The sequence below is a fragment of the Rosa chinensis genome, chromosome 2, assembly GCF_002994745.2.
Source record: "Rosa chinensis cultivar Old Blush chromosome 2, RchiOBHm-V2, whole genome shotgun sequence".
NCBI lineage: Eukaryota > Viridiplantae > Streptophyta > Magnoliopsida > Rosales > Rosaceae > Rosa > Rosa chinensis.
This window is the reverse complement of record NC_037089.1, coordinates 81,047,054-81,073,293: the sequence shown is the minus strand read 5'-3', so window position 1 is coordinate 81,073,293 and position 26,240 is coordinate 81,047,054. Positions and strand designations below refer to the sequence as shown.

The window sequence follows — 26,240 nt, the reverse complement described above, 5'->3', positions numbered from 1 at the left end:
GACTCAAAGATCGAGTAGACAGTGCCTTGTAAACACCCGACCTAGTTGAGAAATCGTCTCTTTCGAAAGTGAATACAGAGAGTGATCAATTTCATGCATGGAGATTCTGTTTCCCAACCTCTTAACAATGTGGAGGCAACCAGCAATGATCTGACATCCTCACATGGTAATGTACTATGAGACAATGTTGAGACAGAGAAACCCCATGATTCCCAAACTAATAGTGGTGTTATCGAGGCATGTGATGATCGGAAGGAGAGAGACGATAAATTGTTATCCGGACCGGAAGAGGAAACGGAAGCAGGGTTGAACCAAGTTACTGAACACGGAGTCACAGACCATCTGAACTTCATCCTTTTGAAGATGCTCAAGGACTGGTCGGAATTAATTCAGCACACCATGAGCAGGGAAAGGATATTGGACCGGTACAAGTTAAGGAAACAGAGCTAGAGCAGCTGGAAAGATAAATTGATAGAGAGATTGTATTTTATTGAATTGGCTCAAATTACAATGAATAGTTACATATATTATACAAGCTATAGAGAATTCTAGATTGGTGCAGACACTTTGAGATACTTTCAACTGTGCGGTATGAGTCTTGGCAATGGTAGTATATGTGAAGCATAGGCACACTTATGCTTTTTGATCAGTGTTCTTGGCTGTATGTTGGGGATTGTATTCCTTGTGTGCATCTACATCACGTACTGGTCATGTGTTCATGCTGGCATAGAGTGATCATAGTGTTATTACAAGTGTCATCAGTCCGGTAAAGCTTGGCGAGGAAGTAAAGGATAAAAGAGCACTGGTGATGCTGGGAAATCTTAATGATAATATTTGTTGTAAATTGTAATATTGATACTGAAGTACACAGCTTTTGTTGCCACTCCAAACAAGGAAATTGCTTATATTGTCATGACATGTATCATTCAGAATTTTCCAAGAGAAAAATTAAAGCTTCATCTTTAACAAGACTTGCCTCAAGCTCGCAGTTGAAGACCCAGAAAATGAGAAAATTCAAATATTATAGCCGATCAGTTTAAGATTATCAGTTTAAGATTACTAGACTGTGAGCTGCTGATTTTCTTAACCCTATTTCGTTCATCATATGTCTCACATTTTCTGCATCTTTCCATCTTCCCACTGCAGCATAAATTTTTGCCATCAATATATAGTTTCCTGTGTTTTCTGGCTCAAGCTCAAAAAGCCACTTAGCAGCAACCTCTCCTAGTTCAACATTATCATGTATCACACAGGCACCAAGTAGTGCACCCCAAATAGCATGATGAGGCTGAAATGGCATTGTTCTAATAAGATCATAAGCTTCTGCCAATCGACCTGCACGACCAAGAAGATCAATAATGCATGTGTAGTGATCAGCCTTGGGAATCAGTTTCGGATCTTTAAGCATGAATATGAATAACCCCAAGCCCTCATCCACCAAACCAGCATGGCTGCAAGCATGCAGAACAGAGGTAAAAGTGACCTCGTTTGGTCTCACCCCAGATTGCACCATCTGATAGAAAAGTGAAACAGCAATCTTGCCATGGCCATGTGTTCCGTAACCAGCTATTATCACACTCCATAGAACAATATCCCTGTGCTTCTCTGAAATTCCATTGAAAGTTATGTGAGCATATTCTAAACTTCCAGCCTTTGAGTATGAATCAATCAAACCAGTAGCAACTTCAATGCATGAAAGAAACCCAGATCTCACTAGGTAACCATGTATATTCATTGCTTGATGTAAATCAGCAAGAATGGAATACGCAGGAAGGAGACTATTCAGTGTTGCTTCATTGGGTTGTACGGCTTCCACCAGCATCTGTTTGAAAAATTCTATTGCTTCTATGGCAAGACTATTGTGAATGCATCCAGAAATTATCGAATTCCAGGGAACGGTTTTCTTTTTTGAAGTCTTTGCAAACACTTGAAAGCTCTGATCAATACAAGTGCTTTTCGAATACATGTCAATTAAAGCAGTCACCACCATAACATCAGACTCAAGCTTTTGCCTAATAGTCCACCCATGCAAGCACTTTCCTTGCTTTAAAAGATGCAAACTCCCACAGGCCGAAAGTAGAGAAGCTATTGTTACAGAATTTGGCTTTACACCTTCACACTGCATCAGCCAACAAAGCGCCAATGCACCTCTTGGTTCACCGCTCAAAATATACCCATTGATCATAGTACTCCATGTCACCACATCCCTCTCACCCATGTTTTCAAAAACAACTCGCGCCTCGTTCATGCTACCGCACCTAATATACATATCCACCAGTGCATTCCTCAGTACCAAATTCTTCCCCAAACCCTTCTCTTCCACAAAGGCATGAACACATCTTCCCAATACCTTAGACCTCAAGGAACCAATAACCGGTAACAAGGAAACCAAAGTGGCACAATCAGGCTCCACGCCCTCATTCATCATCCACTCAAAAACACTCAAAGCCTCTCTCGCACACCCATTCCTAAAGTACCCACTAATCATGGTGTTCCAAGACACCACGCTTCGTTCCTGCATTGCATCGAAAACCCTCCTCGCCATATCCCTCTCCCCACAACTCATATACATTGCCAGCAAAGCGTTCATAACAAACACATCCATGCCAAACCCATCAACCACAATCCGTCCATGAACAACAAGCCCAACACCCACCACTGACAAGTCACTACACGCCTTAACAACACCAGGGTAGGTAAACCTATCCGGCCGGCACGTACCCAAATCCACCATTTGCACAAACACGCTCAGTGCCTCATGTGGTAAGCCATTTTTGACGTACATTCTTATCACGGCGTTGTACAGAAATGATCTCCGGTCAGGCATTTCGTCGAACAGCTTACGTGCATATTGGAGGTGGCTACATAAGGCGTAGAGTTTCGCAAGGTTTGAGCTGACGTAGGGGGAGTGGGAGCCTGATGTGATGGTGTGGGCATGGAGCTTCTTGGTTTTGGTGAGGGACGGAGTGGCGGTGAGGTGGTGGAGCAGTGAGTGGAATTGGGTTGCAGTGGCAGTGAGGACGTCCTTGGCTTTAGTCAAAGCTTGAGATGGGCCGCTCATCAAGTCAAATTATGCTTATTCCAAAACGGTCCGTTTTGCTTGGTTTAACTTTACACTACGGTGATTTTTTTTTTTTTAAAGGGGTTTGGAACCCAGCCTAGCTGGGAGGCTCAGCCCCACGCCCGGTTCCATTTATTGAATTAAAATTTTGCATCGGGGGGGGACATGAAACCTGAACCCCGAGCTACATAATCACTATTACAATAATCTTCGTAGAGAACATCCTGAATAATAGCAGGAGTCTCATCTAACCATACATCATCAATGGAAAATAAACTAGCAAGGTGCGCTAGCCTATCAGCTACACCATTTGCTTCACGGTAAATATGTCGAGTTCTAACTGACTGAAAAGCATTAAAATAATCTTTGCAATCATCCAAAACCCGACTCACCTCCGAGAAATTTTTCTCCACACTATTTAGAGCAGTAATCAGAATGGCAGAGTCGCTTTCAATGTCAATTTCAGACCACCCTTGATGTATACCAAGGAGAAGACCGGCTCTACACGCCTCAGCTTCCATATTTAGGACTGAGTGACCATGTAGAAAAGGTCGAGCTAAAGCAGCAATACCCTTACCAGCATCATTTCTGACCACTACCCCAATGCCTCCACACCCATTTTCTGGTCTAAAAGCCCCATCAACATTAATTTTCAGTCTACCCCATCACTACGGTGATTTTTTGAAACCGAAGATCTACCCATCAATATCAATGTTAACGCACATCATTAGAAATTTAATTGTAGTAGCACCGACTACTAAACTTTTTTTTTATTTACTACACTAATTCTATTGGTACGAAATATGTTAGTTTAGACTACGAATGATCTATCCTTCTTGACCCTGACTCAATTATAATTTTTAATGATGAGATACATGAGAATAAACTTATGAAAATATCAGAGTTCAGATACATACTCTCTACCCTGAAATTGAATAATTGAATAAATATAGATGGTCTTTTTTTTTTTTTTAAAGAAAAAATTAAGGGTGAGGTAGCAATACACATTTGTTATGTTATCGAGTTAGGTTACTAATCAGTATTTGGACCGATATCTACGAAGGTATCCCGATAAGGTTAGAATTGAATCTAGAAACCTCTGAAACGTCAAACCTGCTGGCCAGAGATGAGAATTGTAACTCGAACGTTTAGTGTATACTTTCGGTAATGTATTAATGTGGTACTCCACTTGCATCTGATTCACTTGTTTTTAGTATTCGAGTAATTTCATTATAGTAAGCCAATAATGGGCAAAAGTCCGACCCGAATCCTTTCTCACCCCTATAAAACGGCGTCGCTTCCCCGATAAATTGGGAAGGTTTATAAACCAAAACCCAGAATAGAGGCTTCGAGTTTCCTCTCTATCTCTTTCGTAGCGGCAATGAGTGTAGCAGCGGCTTCAGCTCCGTCGCGAGCGGAGGTCCTCCATCTCTACCGCTCCTTCCTCCGCGTCGCTCGAAAATTCCCAGACTACAACATCCGAGAGTACACCAAACGCAGGGCCGTTGACGCCTTTCACCACAACCGAAACCTCTCAGACCCGTCGGCGATTTCCTCCGCCTTTTCCGACGGCAAGGCTCAGCTCGAGGTCGCCACTCGCCAGGCGGTGGTTTACTCTCTCTACGCGCCCAAGCTCAAGAGCGTGATGGAGGCTCAGATTCCCATCCACAGGTACTGTAACCCTGTTTTGCTAGTTGTTGGGGGTTTTTAGTTGGGTGTGGAAATTTTTCAATTTGGGTTTGGTAGGTGTGATTGGGAGAGTAAAAGGTTGAAATCTTTGGTATTGTGTGTTGGTTCTTGATGTGGAACATAATTGGGAATCATGAAATGCTTTGATGCCAAGTTTAGTATATATGATTTGAGTGTTTTGATTCTTTGGTGAAAAGATTAAAGCTTGATAATCTAACTGTTACCTATTTCTTGTTGCTTTTGTGATTGGGGAAATGCCTTGACTTGATGAACTTTTACTTTGTTTTTATCTCTGAATGTTCGGTTTCTTTTGTCAATCAAAACTATATATATACACAAGACTATATATATATATATATCTTTAGTTTCTTAAGTATTGAACCGTCCTAAGTAGATCATAGATTGAATCATGAGAATGCTAGTGAACATTAGTGGTTATAAATAGGGTTAGCTGTGACTGTTCTAGTATCCTATTTGCTTTATTTGTTTTTGTTCTTCTTCTTCTTCTTGGGATTTAGCACCTCTGTGTTTGCTAAAGATAGATGTCTAGTGTGGGACTCTTGGACATCCTTCCTGACAAATTTGTTTTAAGAGAATAAGATTTAAGATGCATCCGTTCCCCATAAAAGGCCGGTAGAAGCCAATGTGTAAAATAAGTCTACACAGGCTATCTTGTGAGCTGGTTTTTCATAGGCAAGCTGTAGAACATTCCCACCAGGTGACAAATTTAACTCTATGACAACTCTCGAATTTTTCACAAAAGTATCCATCAGTCCACTGGTGATGGCAAGAGTCAAGTTCTAGCACTGTGACAATCCAAAGTTTCAATGGCATTAGCTCCTAAATCTCATGTTATCGCTTGCCTCCAGTTTTCTTCGGGGACTTATGAGTTATGACACTGTCTCGGCACTTGAAAATGTCAATCATTGTACAGGACAATTTCCCTGGTGACATCCGCTGTGGTTGGTGCTATATCTTATGTGGATCTATGTACTATGAAGTTATTGTTTTATTTTTTATGCTGAAAGTAGTTTGATTTGTTCCGGTGCTTGCATATTTTGCTAGTTGCTTGTGACATTTTATTATTGAAATTGTTTGTCATTTGTGCAGGTCGGAGTGCACTGATTGATGGACGACTTTAAGAAAATTTGTAATGCTGAGTTTATTGGAAGTCTTGGGGGTTGAAACTTCTAGGCTATGCCTTTAGTATAAGTTTTGAGTTGAAGATGTAATTAGTTATGAACTTTGAGTATGTTTGATCAATAATTAATTTCATTCTTCAATGACAAATAATTTTTAACATTTTTATAATTTATTGATGTTAGGTCATGTCAAAAATCGGAAAAGTAATCTGAAATTGGTTTCATATACACGCCATTTTGGAAAACAAAAGTGTAGTGAGTTGTCACTTTACACTCTGCTTTTCCTTACTTTTATTTCATGAAGGCAATTTCTTTTTTCTTTATCATGCCAAGATGAGTTGGGGACTTGGGGCTGTTGAGAGTTAGGGCTGTTGTTCTCTTCTGGTGAGAGATAGGCTGTTTACAAGAGTATAGCTAGTAGTTTGCATCAACCAACAAAGGCTTAAGGGATTCGACAAAATGTCTGAGGGAAACCCTATTATTCAAGTCGGAGCCATCAACTATAGGTGTGTTGCAAAGAAGCGAAAGAACAAAAGCTTTTATTAATAAGAAAAAGATGCATGTACAATACATCTGTTGGCTATATGTAAAGGGAAATCATATTATGTGCCCCTGAGGAGGAAGGGTACTGGCATTGATCACCTGGTGACTCTGAAGCTCTTAACACTTTGTAATAGCTGCTTTGCAGTTGGGTCATTCTTGAAGTGTGACCTTACCGGCTCTAATATTTTGTTCAAGGCTTTCGCCAATGCCGGTTTCAGGTCTCCAGGATGAAGCTCGCCGCTTGCATAATCCTTGCTCAGGTCCTGAAAATTTGCAAAAGTCTTGTCTCCGCCATTCTTTTCGCTTCGCTCCACAACAAACTCATGAAACCATGGGAAGACCAGGTGCTGCACATACTCCAAACACGGATTTCCCTCAACCTCTTTTGGAGCACAGTGAGCTTTCTTGATTTTCAAGTTCACTTCGGCCTCATCATCTTCCATATATATGGCGGAGGTCGGATCGCTTTTCGACATTTTATCCTGCCCTTCCTTCAAGCCGGGCAGCATGCGATGCGACAAGATCACAGGCTTGTCCTCCTTGATTTTGTCGCAGTACTCTCTCGCAAGCATGTTCACTTTGAGCTGGTCCGTTCCCATCTGGCAGATGTCAGCATTCAAGAAGAAAACATCGGCACATTGCATACATGGGTACATGATTTGTGCTGCACTCAAGTTATCTCGATCTTCTCGACCCATAATTTGCGTACATCTGATTATCCTATTCAGGCTGTTTCGTCTAGCAATGTCTATTACACGAGGCCAGTACTCGTGTCCTCTGCAGCTAATCTCCTTGGAAGACCAAACAAACTCGACTTTTTCCAGGTTCTTCATCCCCACAGATTTCCAGACCTCAATGAAGTATCGACCCACGGTCTCAATCTTTTGCATGTCACCCCCCATCTTGTCGTTCATCATTGCAAACCAATCTGCTATCAGAAGTTTTACCTTGCAGCCGGCGTCGGTGAGCTTGTTCACGTTTATTGCTTTGAGAACTCCCTGAGCTATGTGCATCCGACCTGAGGGTTCGAAGCCGTCGTACGCGATGGGTTCGGACTTGCGATGCAGCAGATTCCGGAGCTCCTCATTCCGAAGCTCCTTATCATCCTCTTCAATATTTCGCTCCTCCGGATCCACTATGCTTGTAATCAGCAAGTACCTCTCGTCCAAACTCATTTGTTGGTCTTCAGGCGCGTCAGAATGGTCGGAGATTGACATTGATTGGATTTTGCTGGAGGGAACTTGCTGATCTGGTGCTAATTTTGTTGCCGATACCAAACAACTGGTCTTTTCACTGAGCTGGTCCACGTTTTCACCGATGACAAGAACTTCTAAAACATCGCTATTCATTATTTGGTAGACTTCAGAGACTTCATCATTCGACATTGAAATATTGCGCTGATTACGAGTGTCCTGGTAACTGTGTTATAGCAAATCAAACTAACTCAAAGAGACAGCAATTTGCTGTGTACCTTTTTATATAGGAATACGTTTAACTTTCCCTATGGGATTCCTATGTAATGCTGAGAAGGGAATCCCTTATCCCCTGGGAAAAGTGTACTTATAGGATTCCCATGAAAATTTGGAAGAGAATCCTTGCTGGTTAGCATATGTGAGCATAAAGGTCATGCGCACAAATTATAATTGTACACTAAACTGAGACGTAAAAACAGAATGTAAACAATTTCTGAACCAAATGCCCATATTCTTCCATAAAGGCTGTCGAACCATCACAAGAATAAAATTGAACGAAGCAAAATCATCTATTGCTTCGCTTGCGCTTCAGTGTTGGAAATTGGAGGGGGACAGGAAGGGTAACCGTTATAAAGTTGTTCTTCTTAGACACCTTGCAACCCAAGGTCTCATAATGCGTCCTCAACTTTAAGGTACTCATTCTCAGATCCTTTGCTATGTCTGTCAAACTTGTTTGGAATTCATCCACAAATAGAGTGAGCACCAGGACATAACTAATGAGAAGATTACTTTTTTCGGTTGATAGCTTTCTCGACACTGCATCAAACATTCTTGAAAATTTGTCCCTTATAATGCTTGGGAATCTGTGGGCCTTTGGAAAGAAAAGCCCCTTGAGCTCCATGGAATGCAGATCTTTGAACTTTATAAGGTGCATAATATATGAGAAAATACAAGCAAGCTTGTTCTTCTTCTCTTCATCCTACAAACATAGACAAAAAATAGAACATAAAGATGATTCAGTTTCCTCGATCAGGAAGTGATGAATTAAAGCAGAAACACCATGAAGTTTTAACGACTCACACTAGATTAAAAGAATATCATGGCTCCATATCTCTATGTTTTCTTGTTATTATGCCAACAGATTACACAGCTGTGTAGATGTAGGTATTGCAAAAACATATATAACGCACAGTATGAATCAAAGTATTTAGCATTATGCACATTCATTTGATGGTCTTTAGAAGTGTAAATTCATAAAAGACAAATGAAATGATTTAAAAACTACAGCTGAAATCTGCAACCTTACCACAATCTGCTGCAGTTTATGGATTCGGTTGCTAACAAACCGGGGAAGTTCTGATCCCCCTTCCACAAGCTTATGAATATCTTGGAGGAATTTCCACTCTGCTGTGGAGATGATCTTGTCCAGTGGATAAGCCTCCTGGGGAGTGGTGGCAGAAGCATTAAATGGTGGGGTATTGCGATCATTATGGCAATCGGAAACTTCTTCAAGATCCTCCCTGTTCGTCATACCATTTTTGATTGCATTCAAATCATTTTGAGCAACAGGATCATCTCCGTGCTTCAAGGTTTGCATTCTTTTGTTCTGCAATTTCATAGAAGATGAAATTTCATAGTAGTTAAATTTAACAACCTAATGCTTCTATCAACTGCATTCAGCGTAAGATTGCGTTGGACAAAAATTCCGAAACAGTCACTGTTAATGCAAGAAGAAAGGGTCCATCCCCTACATACATAGCTACATACATCAATGATTTCTAATCAATATTTTTCCTTTGCCCTTTTCAATTTTCTTCAACCATTTGTCTTTTGTTCTTATATACTCGATCCTGGCAAAGTAAGATAAATGACCACTAGACATCACAAAGCAGATATGGAAAAAACAAACAGTAATAGTGGAACATGCTCATACATATATAGGGCAAAATTTTGACAATCCTTCCTCCTACTATTTCATTATTTTTCACTAACAAGCACATTGTTCATCATATAATTAATGCACTAAATTTTACATATGAAAGTTTAGAGTTTGTTTCTAAGTTTAATTAATTTTCACAATCTTTAGAACCAGTAAATTGAGTTTATACATACTACTAGTCATTGTTTCAAGTGCGTACAAACACAATGCTTACGAAATTTATAATTTTTGAATCCTTTTTTCATTTTTTTTTCTGAACAATGACTTTTGCAGTCACCCGCCCCCTCACCTGACTACATTTCTAATACAAACAGACACACTCAGTCAAGGCACCTCTGATTGCACAAATGCTTCTGCTGATCCCTCAAAAGCTCAAAAAGAATAATGGGGTCTTACCTGCCGTATTGACTTCTTTGTTCCATAACGATTATGAAGTTCTGTAAGTTTTTCTGTCTTCTCATGTGCAGAAAGTTTTCCAATCACTGAACTTGCAAGCTCCTTATTAGAGGAGTCAGCACCTTGAACTTTTGGTTCTAATCTAAATACCTGAAAATTCGTAAGGTTTACAACTTACAAGTATATCCTGATAATGACAATTTGAAGAAAAATGTTCTTCTATCCTTGAACTTTTAAATGAAGTGCTCAATTTACTGTCCATAGTTTATAATTTCTGTTTTCAGCAATGAAGCAAAGAACACATGTAAACTTCGTACATTGTACTGGACATCATCTCATACAATTTCTTAACCAGCCAATGAAAACTAAATAGAACCAAAGTTTATGTTGTCAATTATCGTTTCAACTTTGAACAAGTGCACTCGCAGAGCAACCGAGGAGTATACAAGTAAACTCGGCTATAAATTAAGGGGAGTGATTTTGACACTTCAATATCACACCCTAAGTAGAGTTTTATTAGTGGTAAGAGTCAAGTGCCACAAACTTTTAAGCCCTAAACCACAAAACCAATGGTCCTAAATTACCTTGTTATTAGCAATAGGCACAATCTTCAATGTGTGGGTGGCCTTATCAAGAATACCAAGTCCATAAGCGCAGTGCTCCCCAGCCTGAGCCTCACCAGCATAGCTAGTTCCAACGAAATCAACTTCAGCATCCTTTTCTGGGGTTACCACAAGCTGAAGCCGAGTACCACTTCTCTCTTTGTGCCTGAAGACCCCAACTTTGGTTGAGTTTAGATCTGAGCTTTTGGTGGGATCAAACCCAGATGGGAAATAGCCCACCAAAGGTGCCATTCTCTCTGGGTTTCCTGGAATGACTTTGATGACTGTTTGGGGCTTCTGTGGGTTGCTTCGCGTGTCTTCTGGTGCGACTTTCATCCTCTTCTTCTTGTGCTTGCGAGCTGGTGTTGATGGCTCTTGTTGGGTTATGGTGTCTTCTGAATCCATTGATGACTCATGACTGGTTGGGGATTCTGCGGGTTGCTTCACAGAGAAATAGTTTTTTTTCTTGAGCAATAGGGTAGGGTTTTTGAGTCCTTTTTTATTTATTTTGATTTTTGTTAATTTATCAATTTTTGTTTATATATATATATATTTATATATATTTTTGTAAATGTTTATGGAGACATAATTAATGGAAAATTACTGTTTTTTTTTTTTTTGAAAAAATGAAAATTACCGTTATCATCATATGAGATCACAATCTTTGTTTAATACACAAACCAAGTTGTGTTTTTTGCATTCGTCCCAACAATAAATCAATCATGTTTACCTAGTCAATAAATTATGTGCTCAATACAACATTTGTACTCAATTATCGTTGAATTTTCAATGGAGATAATAGCTAAAAATAAGTAGACTCACAAAACTTTAATTTTTTTTTTTGATAAAGAAAATTGCATAACATATTCTTAGTTTACATTATATAATTAACCATTGTGACTAAGAATATGTTACATCTTCCTTAGCATTTGTGATTAAAACACCTTCCTTAGCATATTTGTTACATCAGATGACCAGTAGCTAAAACTCAGAAGATTTTCGTGATTTTTTTTCTTTTTTCTTTTATAAAGCACTTGTTTTCGAATAAGATGGAACTATGGAAGTTAGGGGACGGTGTATGGCTTTATTCGAGTCTATAGACGAAAAGTATGAGCCGTAGGATCTCCAAACACAAAATCAAACGGCTTATAGATAGCTATTAAGCGAACGTAGAACGTTATTCTGAGCCTCTCTGGTCCGCGGCGGCGCACATCTTTTTCCCTTCAAATCCCACACCATTATTTCAGAGGTAATCACCGTAATTTTAAAACCCTCTTTTCATATAAATAAAGTGTATCCATTAGTTTGAGTTGTAAGTCTTTAGAAATGAAGGGTACTAACGCGGGCGGAAGTAACCCTAGGTTTACAAGCAATAAACCTAAAACAAAGATTTTGGAGTCCACCAGAGAAAAAGAGAAAACTCTCAATTTTGATTGATAATATCATAAAAGATAGTTCTGCAGCCGTTTAAGGTTGCTTATATATGGGAAAGAAACTCTAGGGCGACTAACAATGAAACCCTAAAGCCCACGGATTAAAACAAAACAAATCCAAACTAAACTAGAAAACCTAAAAGAAAAAGAATGTAAAACTAGCCTAAAAAGTCGTTCCCATTCTGGAAAGGTATCATGCGTTTCAAACGGACATTCTGGCCAAAAGTTAGTCAAATCTGATTCAAAATCAAAACCTGACTTTTCGCACGAGAAACCCGAAAAGTCCAAAACCAAATCTTCTTGAATATTCCAGCGGCTAGTAACCTGATTACGTGCAAGTTACCTATTTTCCAATCACTCTTCTTGATTCTACACCGCTTCTTTACTTTTATGGTTTCTCGGCTAAACTGGGTCCATTCTCGTCCTACATCAGGTACCCTATAATTCTGTTTGCAATGCAAGTGTGGACTGAACACTATGTCATGGAGGTAGAGGTTTCCAGTGAAGCTAAAGTAGTGGACTCTTATGTTTCGTTGGAAGACGAAGGCTATGAACATTGTGTTGTAGAGGACGTCGAAGTTCGGGTGGTGTTGGATGATGTCAAAGAGGATAATGGGGATATTGATTTGGTGCAGTATATGGCAGGTGGCGATAATGGTGGGATTATAGAGCCCACATTGGACATGGAGTTTGATTCCGAAGATGATGCGAGGAATTTCTATAATGCATATGCTAAACACATTGGATTTAGTATTCGAGTGAATTCTTATTATCGTTCGAAGAAGGATAATTCGATTATATCTAGAGAGTTTTGTTGTTCCAAAGAGGGGTTTTGCAGAGAGAGACGTGCTAAGAATGATTCTAGTGATGGTGCAAAAACGAGGCGTGCTAGGGGCCTAGGGCCATCACTAGGGAAGGTTTCAAGGCGCTGATGACTGTTAGGAAACGTGAGAATGGGAGATGGCAGTGGCGGACGCAGAAATTTTTGTGAGTGGGGGCAAAAAAAAAGGTTGAACAAACAAATATAAAATTAAACATAATTTTTCAGTCTTTTGATATTGATAATATTTTCAAGGGTTAACATCTGTTTAGTTCTTGTACTTTTTCTCTAACATCATTTCAGTCCCTGCCATTTTAATTTCATCCAAAAACTCTTTGACCTCTCAATTTCCACTCGATAGGTCCAATTTGTCAAGTTTCCCTCTAAATGTTCCGTTAACCAGCGACGTGGCAAATTGTTTGACCACCCTTAAAATTACTATTATAGCCCTCACACCACCCTTTAAATTTTTTAATTATTTTTTTTAACTTCTTTTTTTTCTTTCTGCATAAATCTTTTTTCTCTACCCAGTACCTACCGCCTCCGCCACCACCTTGTAATTCAATGGTCTTGAAGAGCTAGGCCCAAAATTGAAGATTAAACTCTTGATTGGAATTGACAATTTGAAGATTAGAATCCTAAACCACACCATTTCCACAAACCAACTCAGCAAAACCCATAAACTCATACTCTTATCCCACACCATTTCCCCGCAGTAATTTGTTTCCTAACAAAACCAGACAAGAAAATCCAGATCCTTTAATCAGTAGCACTTACCTTGTGCTTTAGATCCAAAATCCAAATCAAAGACTCCACATCCCATGAAAACAAGAGAGATACATAGCACTTCAACATTCAAGAATGGCAGCCTAGATGGGTTCCTTCAAGCTCAGTTTCCAAGAGTGTTTTGAGAGAGAGGCTTCTCTCCACCAACTGAAGAAGAACTCCACCTCCAGCACACGATTCCGAATTCGGCTTCTTCAGAATCGCCTTCACCTGCATTAATTAGCTGTGAGGCAGCATATTACACTTCCACTGGGGGCAAGGCAGCATATTCCTCTTCTTCTGGGGGCAAAACCAATCAACATAACATATATATATGAAGCTGCTGAGCAAATGAAAAAAATCCACTGGGGGCAGCAGCCCCCACTCGTCCCAACGTGCGTCCGCCAGTGGGAGATGGTATGTAGCTAAACTAGAGAAGAGCCATAATCATGAGTTGGTGACTCCTGCAATGCGGCATTTTCTTACGTCACATAAGCAGGAATGTGATCCTAATCAGAGTTCGAGCAACTCCTTTAGTTCTCCTGGGATGTCTTTAGATGCTCCCATGAATGTCTTGAGTGATTGTAGCAGATTTGGGAAAATGGCCTTTGCTGTACAGAGTAATGCGAATTATATTGGAAGAGGCCGGTTGAGCACTTTTTAAAGATTATGCAAGCTAGTGATCTTGCATTTTATTATGAAGAAGATAGGTTGAGTACTGTTTTTTTGGGTTGAGTACTGATCAAAGAATTGCTTACAACTGTTTCTCTGATGTTGTAGCCTTTGATAGTATTTATCAAGTGAATCAGTATAAAATGCCATTTGCACCTTTTACTGGTGCAAATCATCACAAGCAATCCGTTTTGTTTGGCTGTGCATTGCTAGCAGATGAGACTGAATCCACGTTCATTTGGCCCTTCATGACAGGCTTGAGGCAATGTCTGGACGACAACCAGGTTTAATCATAACTGATTATGATCCAGCCATAAGTAGAGCAGTGCAACTAGTTTTTCCCCAGTCAAGCCATCGATATTGCAAGTGGCATGCCAAAAGCAAAATGCCGAAGAAAATGGGACATGTATATAGATCATCAAGCAGAGCTAATGCTCCAACTGTAGGAAGATATAAGATAATAAGAGGACGTTCGTTCAAGTTCGAGGTTCTTTTTCTTTATTTCTTACTGATAAATAAAGAAATCTTAAAGATTGTTAACCTGGATTTGTCCGTCTTGTCTTGAAGTAATTGTTGGTACTATTTCAGCACCTTTTCTTCTATTTCTACCTTTCTTTATTTTCTATACATATCTTTACCTTATCTCTGCAAGAGATGGGTTATTGGTGCTTTGTTTACCTTTGATTACCCAAAACATGAAAGGCCAAGACGAGTTAGGGCTGTCTATGATTAACATTACCTTTCTAGGACATGCTGATTGCTGACACAGAACAGAAAGGAGAGTTGCACTAGTATTTCAACTGCATCAAGCTTCATTATAATGAACGGTATCAATCTCAAGTACTACATCACTAGCATCCTTGGTACATTGATCCTCTTTTGTAAATTCTGGATGCTAACTAATTAGGAATATCATTATCAACCGGATGACAGCAAATAAGAATTTGACTGGTGCCTCCTTTGTTATATTACCATGGTCAGTGTCATTATCATATATGAATTGTTTACTGGCATATGGTGCCACAAGGTAGATAGAGCAGTCTGGCGACACCAGCATATGGTGTTTCTACATATTTTCATATTTTGGCATCTGCATCCACTTAGTTCCCCCCCCCCCCTCCCCCCTCCCCCAAAAAAAAAAATTAAAAAGAGGAGCTGCAGATGCATACTGAGAAATGTTTAGAAATGACAACAAATCACTACTTTGTTAAAAGAATGGAGTGATTCTTGGGGATTAAGTGGACATTGCAAAAATGAAGAACAAGGAGACAGAGGAACAAAAAAAACTTAAACTCATTCAATAAACATTACAATCTTCGGCGGAAAGTTACACAATAGATTTTGGTAAACCCCCCAACAGCAAAGAGGCAGGGTAAAACACACACTACAAACCTATTTGACGGTAATTTCTAAATGGTTAGAATGACACAAGTGGAACAGAAAGGATCCCAATAGCCACAAAACTTTGTAGAACCTAAATGAACTCAGGTTACAACCTTCATGTCACAATCTTTACACCCTTGTTTATTTTCACCACATCTTTAGAATCCATCTTCACAGGCAAAGGAGGAGAGAACAACAAATGCTCATTCTGACCCTGACCATGGCCTCTTCTCTGAGTCATTCTGGCTCTAGGGTTTCTTTCTGCATCACTGGTCTGCGGTGATCCGCCATTTTCTAAGTGCGCCTCATCATCATCCTCAGTCTCCTGAGCAAAGCCCTTAACATCCTCAACTTCACTACAGTTCTCAACACGCTCTCCGTGATCATCACTGGAATCACTCCCATCCCCACTTGATGTAGCCTCATCGCTGTTGCTAAAGACCCTAAACACATTCCCATCCTCTGCAAAGCTCACACTCTTCTTCACTTTAGGTTGAAACCCATGCCTATTCACCGCTGCCCCATTCCGATATTGACCTACACTTTCTTCATCATCATCATCATCACTGACATGTTGAAATCCTTCCAACTCCACATCCTCCTCATCATTCTCCGAAACTCTAGCAAACCCACGAATCTTCTCAATCCTCTCCCTCAATTTCCCAATCATCTCCCTCTGATCCCTCCCCAAACCTCCACATTTGTTACCCAAACCCCTAGACTTGTTCACATTTTGAACAGACCTCACATTCTTCACTGGTTTCAAGCAAATCGCCTGCCTTTTCACAACAACCCCTTCGATAAACTCTAAGAACTGAATTAAATTTCTACTTATAGACCTCTTCCCATCTCTAACAATCGAATCACCACACTATACAAGATACAGAAGCAAAAATCTTTAAGACCAACAAAGAAAAAGAGTCCAACTTTACCAAAGATAATAAAAATGGTAAATACCCATCAACATTTTACCTGAATAGAGTCGAGCTTGGTAAGCAAAGCGAGTGCTTTCTGAGAAACGGAGTGAAAATCGACGTGGGTCTGGTTCGAAACCGAAGACTTGAGAGAGGCGAAAGAGGACTTGATAAAGGCGAGGTCTTTGAGCTGCCTGAGAGTCCTTGATCGGCGAACAAGGAAGGCCCGGAAATGGGTCTGAATAACCCGAGCAGCATAGTCTCTGAGAGAGTAAGAATCCGAAGACCGAGCGCGATTGGTAGAGTGGTGGTGTAGAGAAGCTTCTAGGGCTTCGATTCTGGAAAGAAGAGAGTGAAGTTGTTGTTCTTGCTGTTCTTGAATGTGGAAACGGTGTTTTGGGTGTTGGGATTTGTGGGTTTTGTGAGGGTTTTGGTGGGGATGGAGGTAGGGATCTGGGGGACTAGAAATGAGGAGTTGAGAGGCAATGGCTTGGAGAAGTGGGTCTGGGGATGGTTGATGTGGGTGTGGTGGAGGGTAGGGGTGGTGGGATTGGGTGCAGTGGCAGGAGGAGAAGGAGGTGGTGCAGCAGCAAGTGGTGGTGGGAGGGTGGTTTTGGTGGTGGTGAGGGTGAGGGTGAGGGTGAGGGTGGTGGTAGTGAGAGGCCATTGGGAACTTTTGGGAGGTGAAGTGTTTGGGTTATGGTGTAGGGTTTGGGGATTTTGATAGCAACAATGGACCCAACTAAATGGATTTTGTTATTGGATGATCCTATGAAGAGTAAAGTTTTTGACTTTATTCTTTTTCTCTCTGAGACAGTGACGGAGGGTCACATGTCCATGGGTCCGACAGAGATTATTTTCCAAACAAGTTCTGACTTTGATCGGAAAATGGATGGACTTGGTCTTTGTGTGGTGAATGGATTTGAAATCTATGGGAGTGAGGAAGGTTTAGGATAACCATTGATGGCTGCTATCATTTTGATGATTTGGGTCCAACTGGATCATATAGATTGTTATCTTGGGTAACATGGGCGTGAACCGATTTATTATTCTTTTGGATGCGGCTGTTGCTATTTTACTATTTTATTAGTTTGACTTACAAACACTTAAATTATTAAAAAATTATATTATCCAAATGTAAAATGACTAATAAATATATTAATTTTCTAAAATTCAAATATGTAAGAAAAAATAAATATATAAATAATTAATTAAATACAAAGACTACTTAATTTCTCATTGGATAACATTAATCTTTATATTCTCAACCCAAATTTGAATTTATTACTATTTTTTTGTTTTTTTGTTGTCTTCTCATCGTTAATTCGTTATTTAATCCACAAAACCACTACCTTTAACTTCATCAAAATCTTCGCTATTTCTTCGTGAACACTGAAAGTAAAAATTTAAAACACGAAGAAAAAAATCAATCTCTTCTTCATTAATCATAATTGTAAATTTACTAATCTTTTTACATAGATTGAAATAGAGAACATTGAAATTCCTGATATAAAAAAACATTGAAATTGAAAGAAAAAATTTAAAAGGGAGTAAATCAGATTATGATTTTATTATGAAACTTTAATAAATTTTAAATTTTTTATGAGTATAAATTAAATGAGAGATTTTAGTTAAAAATATTTATTTTCTAATTGGATATGTCATATAAGGATATTCTTGGAAAGATAAATGAGTTAAATAAGTAAATTTAATAATTAAAATTAAATTGTAGGGTGTAATGAATAAGTAGGGTGAATAAAGAAAATGGTAAGGTGACAATAGCCGCACCCTTATTCTTTTTGAGTTTTTGTCATCTTTGGTACCATGTGATAAAGAAGAAGGACTTGGGCGTATAGTACTCCACCGATTTTTCTTTTAATCCTTATTAGTTATTTCTGTCATACTCATATGCAATTCAAATCTTCATTTGATATGGAAAAATGAAAAAAATGTGAATGGTAAAGCTAATAAAGAATTAAAGATGAATTCAAAGTTTGGTAGATGATTAGTTAAATGACTCAATTACTCTAAATCATTTAATCGAATCTTGAATATACTAGTAATCAGGTCATTCAACTCGTTCGAAGAAATAAGAATAAAGATGAATCCAGAGTTTCGCTAGAATGATCGATCAGTTAGTGACTCGAATACTTTAATTATTCAACGGCTCCTCAAATACTCTGGTCATTCAACTCGTTCAAAACAAGAATAAAGATAGATAGTGAAACCATAATTACTTCTTACTTGAAAAATATCTAAAATTTTCAAACTGAAACAATTCAGATTGGTCATTGCACACCAACGGTTGTCATCACTTGATCCATATATATATACTCTTCATTGTACATTTAATTGATTGAAAGCTACACCAACGGTTCATGACCCATCAAATTACATACCTACTCGTGGACGGTCGAAATCCATCGTAGCTATGAACACTCCCATTCCTGCACCTCACACAACACCAAAATAGAAACTTTTCCCCCGGAAAATCAGCTCAAATTGTAGCCACTTGATCCGTGAACACCGGTCAGATCCACCGCTCCACCTCGCTTCCTTGCACCGGTCAAAAGGTCAACTTATCGTAAGCAACAAATCATGGCACGCCACCCAATCACAAACCCGCCCTTTACCCTGGACCAGCCAGCAGAGTATCACAGTATCATGTTAACGCAATATCGATCGCTAATCAAATCTCTCACTCTAAATCACACAAGCTTACAAACTAGAAGGTGAAAGTGGAGCCCACCACGGATCACACTCAAATGAGATTCAGTGAGTGCTCGTGAGTCGTGAGCAGAGAGAGATAAGACTATATATATAAGCTAGAGAGGGATCTCTACTCTCACTCGCTACTACTATCTTCCCCCGCCATCACATTCACAACTCGGAACCGAGTGCACTCAGTGACTCTGACTCGGTCTCACAGCAATGGCGGTTTCTCAATTCTCTTGTAGTGGAGCAATGGAGTCTTTGCACTACAAATCGCAGTCGAAACTGATCGATTTCGGCTCCAGGAGGAGCTTCAGTTCGCGGTTGTTGCTGGCGAGGACGTTGAATTTGAATCCGAGGACTCATCGGAGCCGCCACCGGAGGTCGGTTCTGGTCACCAACGTCATAAAGGATCCGGACGTCGCACAAGGTAATGATCGTCTTCGTGCTTTGATTTTGAAATGCGGTTGCGTTCTTTTTGCAGTTGTTTAGTGTCGAAATTGGACTCTGATGAAAATGTGTTGTTAGTATGATGAGAATTGACTTTTCAGTTCAAATCTAACTATGATTTTGAGGAGTTTTGGGGGATTGGTTGATGCGAATTTGATAGGTGATCGAAACCTCAAGATCATCCGTGTAAAAATTTGTTTATGTTTGAATTCTGATTAGAAGATATGTGATTTAGTGTAGTGATTTCAATTTATAGTTTTGTGCTAAATTTGTGCACTTTTTTTTTGGCTACTTAGAAAATACAGGCAGCTCATTCACACCTGATGCTGTATCCGTCGCTTCAAGTATCAAATACCATGCTGAGTTCACACCGTCGTTTTCTCCGGAGAAATTTGAGCTTCCAAAGGCCTACTTTGCAACTGCACAAAGTGTCCGTGATGCGCTCATTGTTAACTGGAATGCAACGAATGAATATTATGAAAAGTTGCATGTAAAGCAGGCATATTATTTGTCAATGGAATTTCTACAGGTTTGTGATGAACCTCTAGCTTTGCCTCCTGCAAGTAAACATCTGTAGCTTGAAAGACATCTTATGTCATATTGTTTTGTTTTGTAGGGTAGAGCGCTGTTAAATGCAGTTGGTAATTTGGAGCTAGCAGGCGCATATGCAGAGGCTTTAAGCAAGCTTGGACACAAATTAGAAACTGTGGCTGACCAGGTGCCAGTCCAGCTAGTCTTCACCTTTTCATTAAAATTTACTTGGACTATGTATATGTCAACTTTGCACAAATTAGTGACCTTGTACTTCTACTTGCTCATTAAATTGCAATTCCAATGAGTAAAAAGGAATGCTTAAGCTTTAACAAGAGGCTTTATAACTTTGCATAAATCTCTCTCTCTCTCTCTCTATATATATATATATATATATATATATACCTGTGTTTGTGTGTGTGTGTGTCCAGATGCTCTGTTTCTGTGAGTTGATTTAGCCAACTTGGTTAATTAATTGTAGGAGCCAGATGCTGCCCTCGGGAATGGGGGTCTTGGTCGGCTTGCCTCATGCTTCTTGGATTCTTTGGCAACTTTGAACTACCCAGCATGGGGTTATGGACTTAGGTACAAGTATGGGTTATTTAAACAGCGAATTACCAAAGACGGTCAAGAAGAAGTAGCTGAGGATTGGCTTGAGGTGTGCGTAATTTCTGTTTGTCACCTTCATTTCAATTGTTTCAGTCTGTAAAAGCTTATGAAATCATTAAATTTCTATTTGTTGCTGGCTCTTGTAGCTGGGAAATCCCTGGGAGATTGTGAGGAATGATGTTTCTTATCATGTAAAATTCTACGGCAATGTTGCTACTGGATCAGACGGAAAACGGCATTGGATTGGAGGAGAAGATATTGAGGCTGTTGCTTATGATGTTCCAATACCAGGATACAAAACAAAAACGACTATCAACTTGCGGCTTTGGTCAACCAAAGCTCCGTCAGAGGATTTTGATTTATATTCTTTTAATTCTGGGGAGCACACAAAAGCATGTGAAGCTTTAGCAAATGCCGAAAAGGTTTGTACATCGTATGTGTTTCTTTTTGTTTTCTTCTTTTCCTTTCGCTTTTTTTATTCGCAAATTTATCAACCAACCAAAGGTGTCCATTGAATTAGCAAATCCAGAGTTTAGGTTATATAAATTTCAGGTGGAGAGGGGGGAAGGGGGGAGACATTTACTGCATTCTTCCTACTATTGAACACGTATAGATTGTGTGTGTTTATGTTCCAACTTCCATGTGTCAATCTCTACCTATTTTGGATTTTCCTACTACCAGTAGTTGCATGGTCAAATTTTCCTTGTTTGGTTGCAATTTTACCACATATAGTTCAGTTGGTAAAATTTAAGTTTGTCAAATGCTTATCAGATTTGCTATGTACTTTATCCTGGCGATGACTCACTGGAGGGAAAGACACTTCGTCTGAAGCAACAATATACTTTATGTTCAGCTTCTCTCCAAGATATTGTTGCACGTTTTGAGAGAAGATCCGGAACAAACCTAAACTGGGAAGAGTTCCCCGAGAAGGTTGCAGTGCAGATGAATGACACTCATCCAACTCTCTGCATTCCTGAGCTGATTAGGATTTTAATGGATTTGAAGGGTTTGACATGGAAGGAGGCCTGGAATATTACTCAAAGGTGACACCTGTTGGCTGTTTTATGGTCATTTATTGGTGATTGTATAGGAATACTATAGTAGATATAGTTAACAAAGGGGAAACTTAGAGGACTTTTAAATTTACTGTGAGAATAGTTGGAACACAATAATACAAGCAAGCGGCTCATACTCATTAGTAATGTAGAGAACCTTCTTCCTTGCTTTTATTGGGTGGTTAATTTGTTACATACATTACATGCATGCATGCCTGATTATCTGTTTACACCTAGCCTATCCACTTGCCTATTGGTCCTACACAAGGTAGTCCGGAATTTGGTTTCTTCATATGCTATAATTGGTCCAAACCACCTCGTTTTCCATCTTATCAAATGAATGTTAAAGCAGTTAGTTGATTCTTTATAACCATATATAATATTGTTTCTTGAATGAAGATGCCTATTTAATTTTGCATGCTCAACTGTAGTAACTTTCTTTCCTCACATCCTGCTACTCTCTATACTAGAACGGTTGCATATACAAACCATACTGTTCTACCTGAGGCATTGGAGAAATGGAGTTTGGAACTTATGCAGAAGCTGCTTCCTCGACATGTGGAGATCATAGAACTGATAGATGAGGAGGTAATGCCGGAATATATACCTAATTTAGTGAATCTACCTTTTGTTTTTTTAAATATGCTATTGCTTACAGTTTCATATTGTACAGCTCATTAACACCATAGTCTCGGAGTATGGTACAGAAGATTGTGATTTATTAGAAAAGAAACTGAAGGAGATGAGAATCTTAGAAAATGTTGATTTGCCTGCCACATATGCAAAGTTATTTGTTAAACCCAAAGAAAGCTCCGTTGTTCTTCCCACTGAAAAACTTGAAGATTCAAAAAAGGATGTCGGGGCCGTTGATGAAGAAATTGCGCAAAAACTTGAAGACTCAAAAAAGGATGTCAGGGCCATTGATGAAGAAATTGAGCCTGAGAAGAAACCCATAGAGGAAAAGGATGTCGGGGCCATTGATGAAGAAATTGAGCCTAAGAAGAAACCCATAGAGGAAAAGAAAAAGGCACCCCCAAAACCACCTAAGCTAGTTCGTATGGCAAACCTTTGTGTTGTAGGTGGTCATGCAGTAAATGGTGTTGCTGAGATACATAGTGAAATAGTAAAGGATGAAGTATTCAATTCATTTTATAAAGTAAGCCTTCATAATTTTAGTAAAAATGACGCTCTTTGGGGCTGAAATATTATTTTATTTTATTTTAAATTATTGATCTCTACTCTATGAATGTGGCAGTTGTGGCCTAAGAAGTTTCAAAACAAGACAAATGGCGTGACACCAAGAAGATGGATCCGCTTCTGCAATCCAGATTTGAGTAATATTCTAACCAAATGGATTGGCACAGAAGACTGGGTCTTAAATACAGAAAAACTGGCCGAGTTACGACAGGTAAAAGTCTCAAGAACAATCTAGTAAGAGTTTTGCATTTATATAATTTGTCCAGTACCATTGTGATAGTTATGTACTTAAAGAGTTATTTGATTTTATGGTAGTTTGCGGATGATGAGGATCTCCAAACTCAATGGAGGCAAGCAAAAAGGAGCAACAAGTTGAAAGTTGCATCATTCATTAAAGAAAAAACAGGATTTTCTGTCAACCCTGATGCAATGTTTGATATCCAGGTAATTTCCCTATATTTCAAAATATTTGGTATACTGATGGGACCTGAACCTGGAGTACTAAATAATATTTTACCATGATAATGGTGAAAAGAAGAATTTGTGCCTGAATAATTCACTGTAATAGAATCCTATCAGTTCATGTTAATGCCCTTGATATGCTCTAATTGATCGTTCAAAAGTATCTTAAATATACCGAGGCTTGTTAAACATTTCTAGGTCCTGGCAACCTTGTGCATAGTTTGGTAATGTTTTTCAATGTGCATCAATTGTGATCATCTTGTCGAACTCTCCTTGCATTATCCATCATACACGCATCAAAGTTTTCTTCTCCTATTCCCCCCACCCAAATAATAATAAGAAAAAAAAACAGAGATGTCAATTGGAATGCTTGTTTTCAGGTGAAGCGCATTCATGAATACAAGAGACAACTTATGAATATTTTGGGAATTGTTTACCGGTACAAGAAAATGAAAGAAATGAGTGCTTCACAAAGGAAAGCAAAGTTTGTTCCACGTGTTTGTATGTTCGGAGGAAAAGCATTTGCAACGTATGTACAAGCCAAGAGAATTGTGAAGTTTATCACAGATGTCGCGGAGACTGTAAATCATGATCCTAGTATAGGTGATCTACTAAAGGTATGAATATCTTTTGTGACTATAGGGTATTGATAACTTGTTAAAGTTCAAAACAATATTTGTGTGCTAATAGTGTCTGGATTAACAGCTTGGTAATTATTTGTGTTCACAACAAATTTTTTAGTCATTATCCTTATGATGGTTATGGCATGGAAAAAAAAATTTATAAGCAGAAGTGACCACATAGTTGATTTTGCATATTCTTTCGACTTACATGAGCGTTTATGATTTCCTGCGAGTTTCTTTGAATTACTGATCCACTAGATTATACTATTGGATGTCATATCAGGTTATCTTTGTACCTGATTATAATGTCAGTGTTGCTGAATTATTAATTCCTGCAAGTGAGCTCTCACAGCACATCAGGTAATTCAGTTCATTCATAATATGTTTCATTTATGTGCGCCAAATTATTTCACTATGATGTGGTGGACTGTAATATCCAACTTTTAGACAACTGCAATCCTACCTTATGTGGTCTCCTTTATATATATATATCTTTTTTTATTTCTTTGCAGCACTGCTGGGATGGAGGCCAGTGGCACCAGCAACATGAAGTTTGCAATGAATGGCTGCATCCTAATTGGGACTCTGGATGGAGCCAATGTTGAAATAAGAGAAGAGGTTGGAGCAGATAACTTTTTCCTCTTTGGTGCTGAAGCTCATGAGATTGCTGGGCTGAGAAAAGAACGAGCTGAGGGGAAGGTTTGTCTTGATTGCTTCTTTCAATTGTTTTACTCTTGTCAAAACAGATCTAGTGAAAATGTTTTGCATTGGAATATCATAATGACTGATTCTGGTTGGTTGGTCAGTGAATCAAGTTTACATTGAAGAAGTTTCTCTTTATCTTTGATTGCATAAAAAGGATTATAATATTTTTTTTTTTTTATCTAATTTATGTCGAATGAGATCTTAACTTAACCTGTGCCCAATGCAGTTTGTTCCAGACCCCCGTTTTGAAGAAGTCAAGGAATTTGTCACAAGTGGTGTTTTTGGGTTGTACGATTATGATGACCTGATCGGATCCTTGGAAGGAAATGAAGGATTTGGTCGTGCTGATTACTTCCTTGTTGGCAAAGACTTCCCCAGTTACATAGAATGCCAAGAGAAGGTTGATGAGGCGTATCGGGACCAAAAGGTGAGTTAAGTTATGCCCCCTTGATCTGTATGCATGCGCTCCTCTGTTAATACACATGTTTCCTTCATATTAACACTTGCGGGCATGCATTACTCGCTTGATTTCTAATAAGTCTAAATCATTTTGTTTCCTTAGTCTATACTTTGTTTTGGGAACAATAGGCTTCAAATGACTTGCTAGGCATTGTCATACATGTATTGTTATATGGCCACGATTTACAAGCAGTGTTTTGTGTAATTTGTGCCTGATATTTATGACTGTTGTTAATGGCAGAAATGGACAAGAATGTCAATCCTGAACACAGCAGGCTCATCCAAGTTTAGCAGTGACAGAACCATCTACGAATACGCTAAAGACATATGGAACATTAACCCTGTCGAATTACAGTAGAGGTAGATTTTGCGAGCGAAGATGGTCTTACCTGATGGTTGTGAACTTTTTTGATGACCCTCCCCATTTTCGGTTGCTACTCTACTTCCTCTCCCATGTAAAGGTAAATAATGCCGGAATAAACTTTTGGTTGTTCCACTACCGTCAGTCTCAGTCTAGTATGTAAAGTAAATGCTTGGAATAAAGGGGTGGTTTTCCCGGAAAAAAATCATCTAGTAAATGATTCATCGTTTGATTCATTACTCAGCTGTGAATTTATTTATTTGTCTGTTTGTTTGTTTGTTTGTTTCTAACCCAAATCAAGGGATAGTAATAGTATGACCCCGAAGGAGTTAGAAGCCAGTCTCGTTAATACTTTTGATTAAATTGTCCTGTGTGCTCCGGGGTTAGTCCTCCCGTGTTCAACGAGTCAGAGAATATTGTCCTCCTGTGTTCAACAAGTCAGAATATCGTGTAGCGCACGGATAAATTTTCTAGTTGTAGTGTTCCTTGTAAAATATCAAATATCGAGAAAATATCGATAATTC

At 39.0% G+C, this 26,240-nt stretch overlaps 6 protein-coding genes across 6 annotated transcripts; 2 read left to right on the top strand and 4 right to left on the bottom strand.

Annotated features, from left to right (window-relative positions):
- Positions 1–1,005: 1,005 nt before the first annotated feature.
- Positions 1,006–3,087, bottom strand: LOC112189560 (pentatricopeptide repeat-containing protein At5g39350). Its single transcript, XM_024328904.2, has one exon. The coding sequence runs from the start codon at positions 3,059–3,061 to the stop codon at positions 1,046–1,048; it is 2,016 nt and encodes a 671-aa protein (XP_024184672.1). The 5' UTR covers positions 3,062–3,087; the 3' UTR covers positions 1,006–1,045.
- Positions 3,088–4,364: 1,277 nt separating this feature from the next.
- Positions 4,365–6,061, top strand: LOC112188491 (LYR motif-containing protein 4). The gene is made up of 2 exons (XM_024327613.2): positions 4,365–4,732; positions 5,861–6,061. The coding sequence occupies exons 1-2, from the start codon at positions 4,443–4,445 to the stop codon at positions 5,877–5,879; spliced, it is 309 nt and encodes a 102-aa protein (XP_024183381.1). The 5' UTR covers positions 4,365–4,442; the 3' UTR covers positions 5,880–6,061.
- Positions 6,062–6,530: 469 nt separating this feature from the next.
- LOC112184062 (tyrosine--tRNA ligase 1, cytoplasmic) lies at positions 6,531–7,820 on the bottom strand. The gene has a single exon (XM_024322356.2). The coding sequence runs from the start codon at positions 7,818–7,820 to the stop codon at positions 6,531–6,533; it is 1,290 nt and encodes a 429-aa protein (XP_024178124.2).
- Positions 7,821–8,193: 373 nt separating this feature from the next.
- Positions 8,194–10,970, bottom strand: LOC112185159 (DNA-directed RNA polymerase I subunit rpa49). The gene is made up of 4 exons (XM_024323366.1): positions 10,548–10,970; positions 9,964–10,113; positions 8,935–9,234; positions 8,194–8,607 (listed from the first exon to the last, which is right to left on the bottom strand). Exons 1-4 carry the CDS (start codon positions 10,968–10,970, stop codon positions 8,194–8,196), a joined length of 1,287 nt encoding a protein of 428 aa, XP_024179134.1.
- A 4,553-nt stretch (positions 10,971–15,523) lies between these two features.
- LOC112187965 (BAG family molecular chaperone regulator 8, chloroplastic) lies at positions 15,524–17,460 on the bottom strand. Its single transcript, XM_024326947.2, has 2 exons — positions 16,611–17,460; positions 15,524–16,509 (listed from the first exon to the last, which is right to left on the bottom strand). The coding sequence occupies exons 1-2, from the start codon at positions 17,217–17,219 to the stop codon at positions 15,754–15,756; spliced, it is 1,365 nt and encodes a 454-aa protein (XP_024182715.1). The 5' UTR covers positions 17,220–17,460; the 3' UTR covers positions 15,524–15,753.
- A 1,892-nt stretch (positions 17,461–19,352) lies between these two features.
- Positions 19,353–25,959, top strand: LOC112188994 (alpha-1,4 glucan phosphorylase L isozyme, chloroplastic/amyloplastic). The gene is made up of 15 exons (XM_024328249.2): positions 19,353–19,694; positions 20,011–20,243; positions 20,331–20,432; positions 20,727–20,903; positions 21,001–21,276; positions 21,626–21,897; positions 22,380–22,497; positions 22,583–23,065; positions 23,165–23,317; positions 23,422–23,550; positions 23,949–24,185; positions 24,475–24,551; positions 24,704–24,890; positions 25,123–25,323; positions 25,597–25,959. The coding sequence occupies exons 1-15, from the start codon at positions 19,484–19,486 to the stop codon at positions 25,711–25,713; spliced, it is 2,973 nt and encodes a 990-aa protein (XP_024184017.1). The 5' UTR covers positions 19,353–19,483; the 3' UTR covers positions 25,714–25,959.
- Positions 25,960–26,240: the final 281 nt, after the last annotated feature.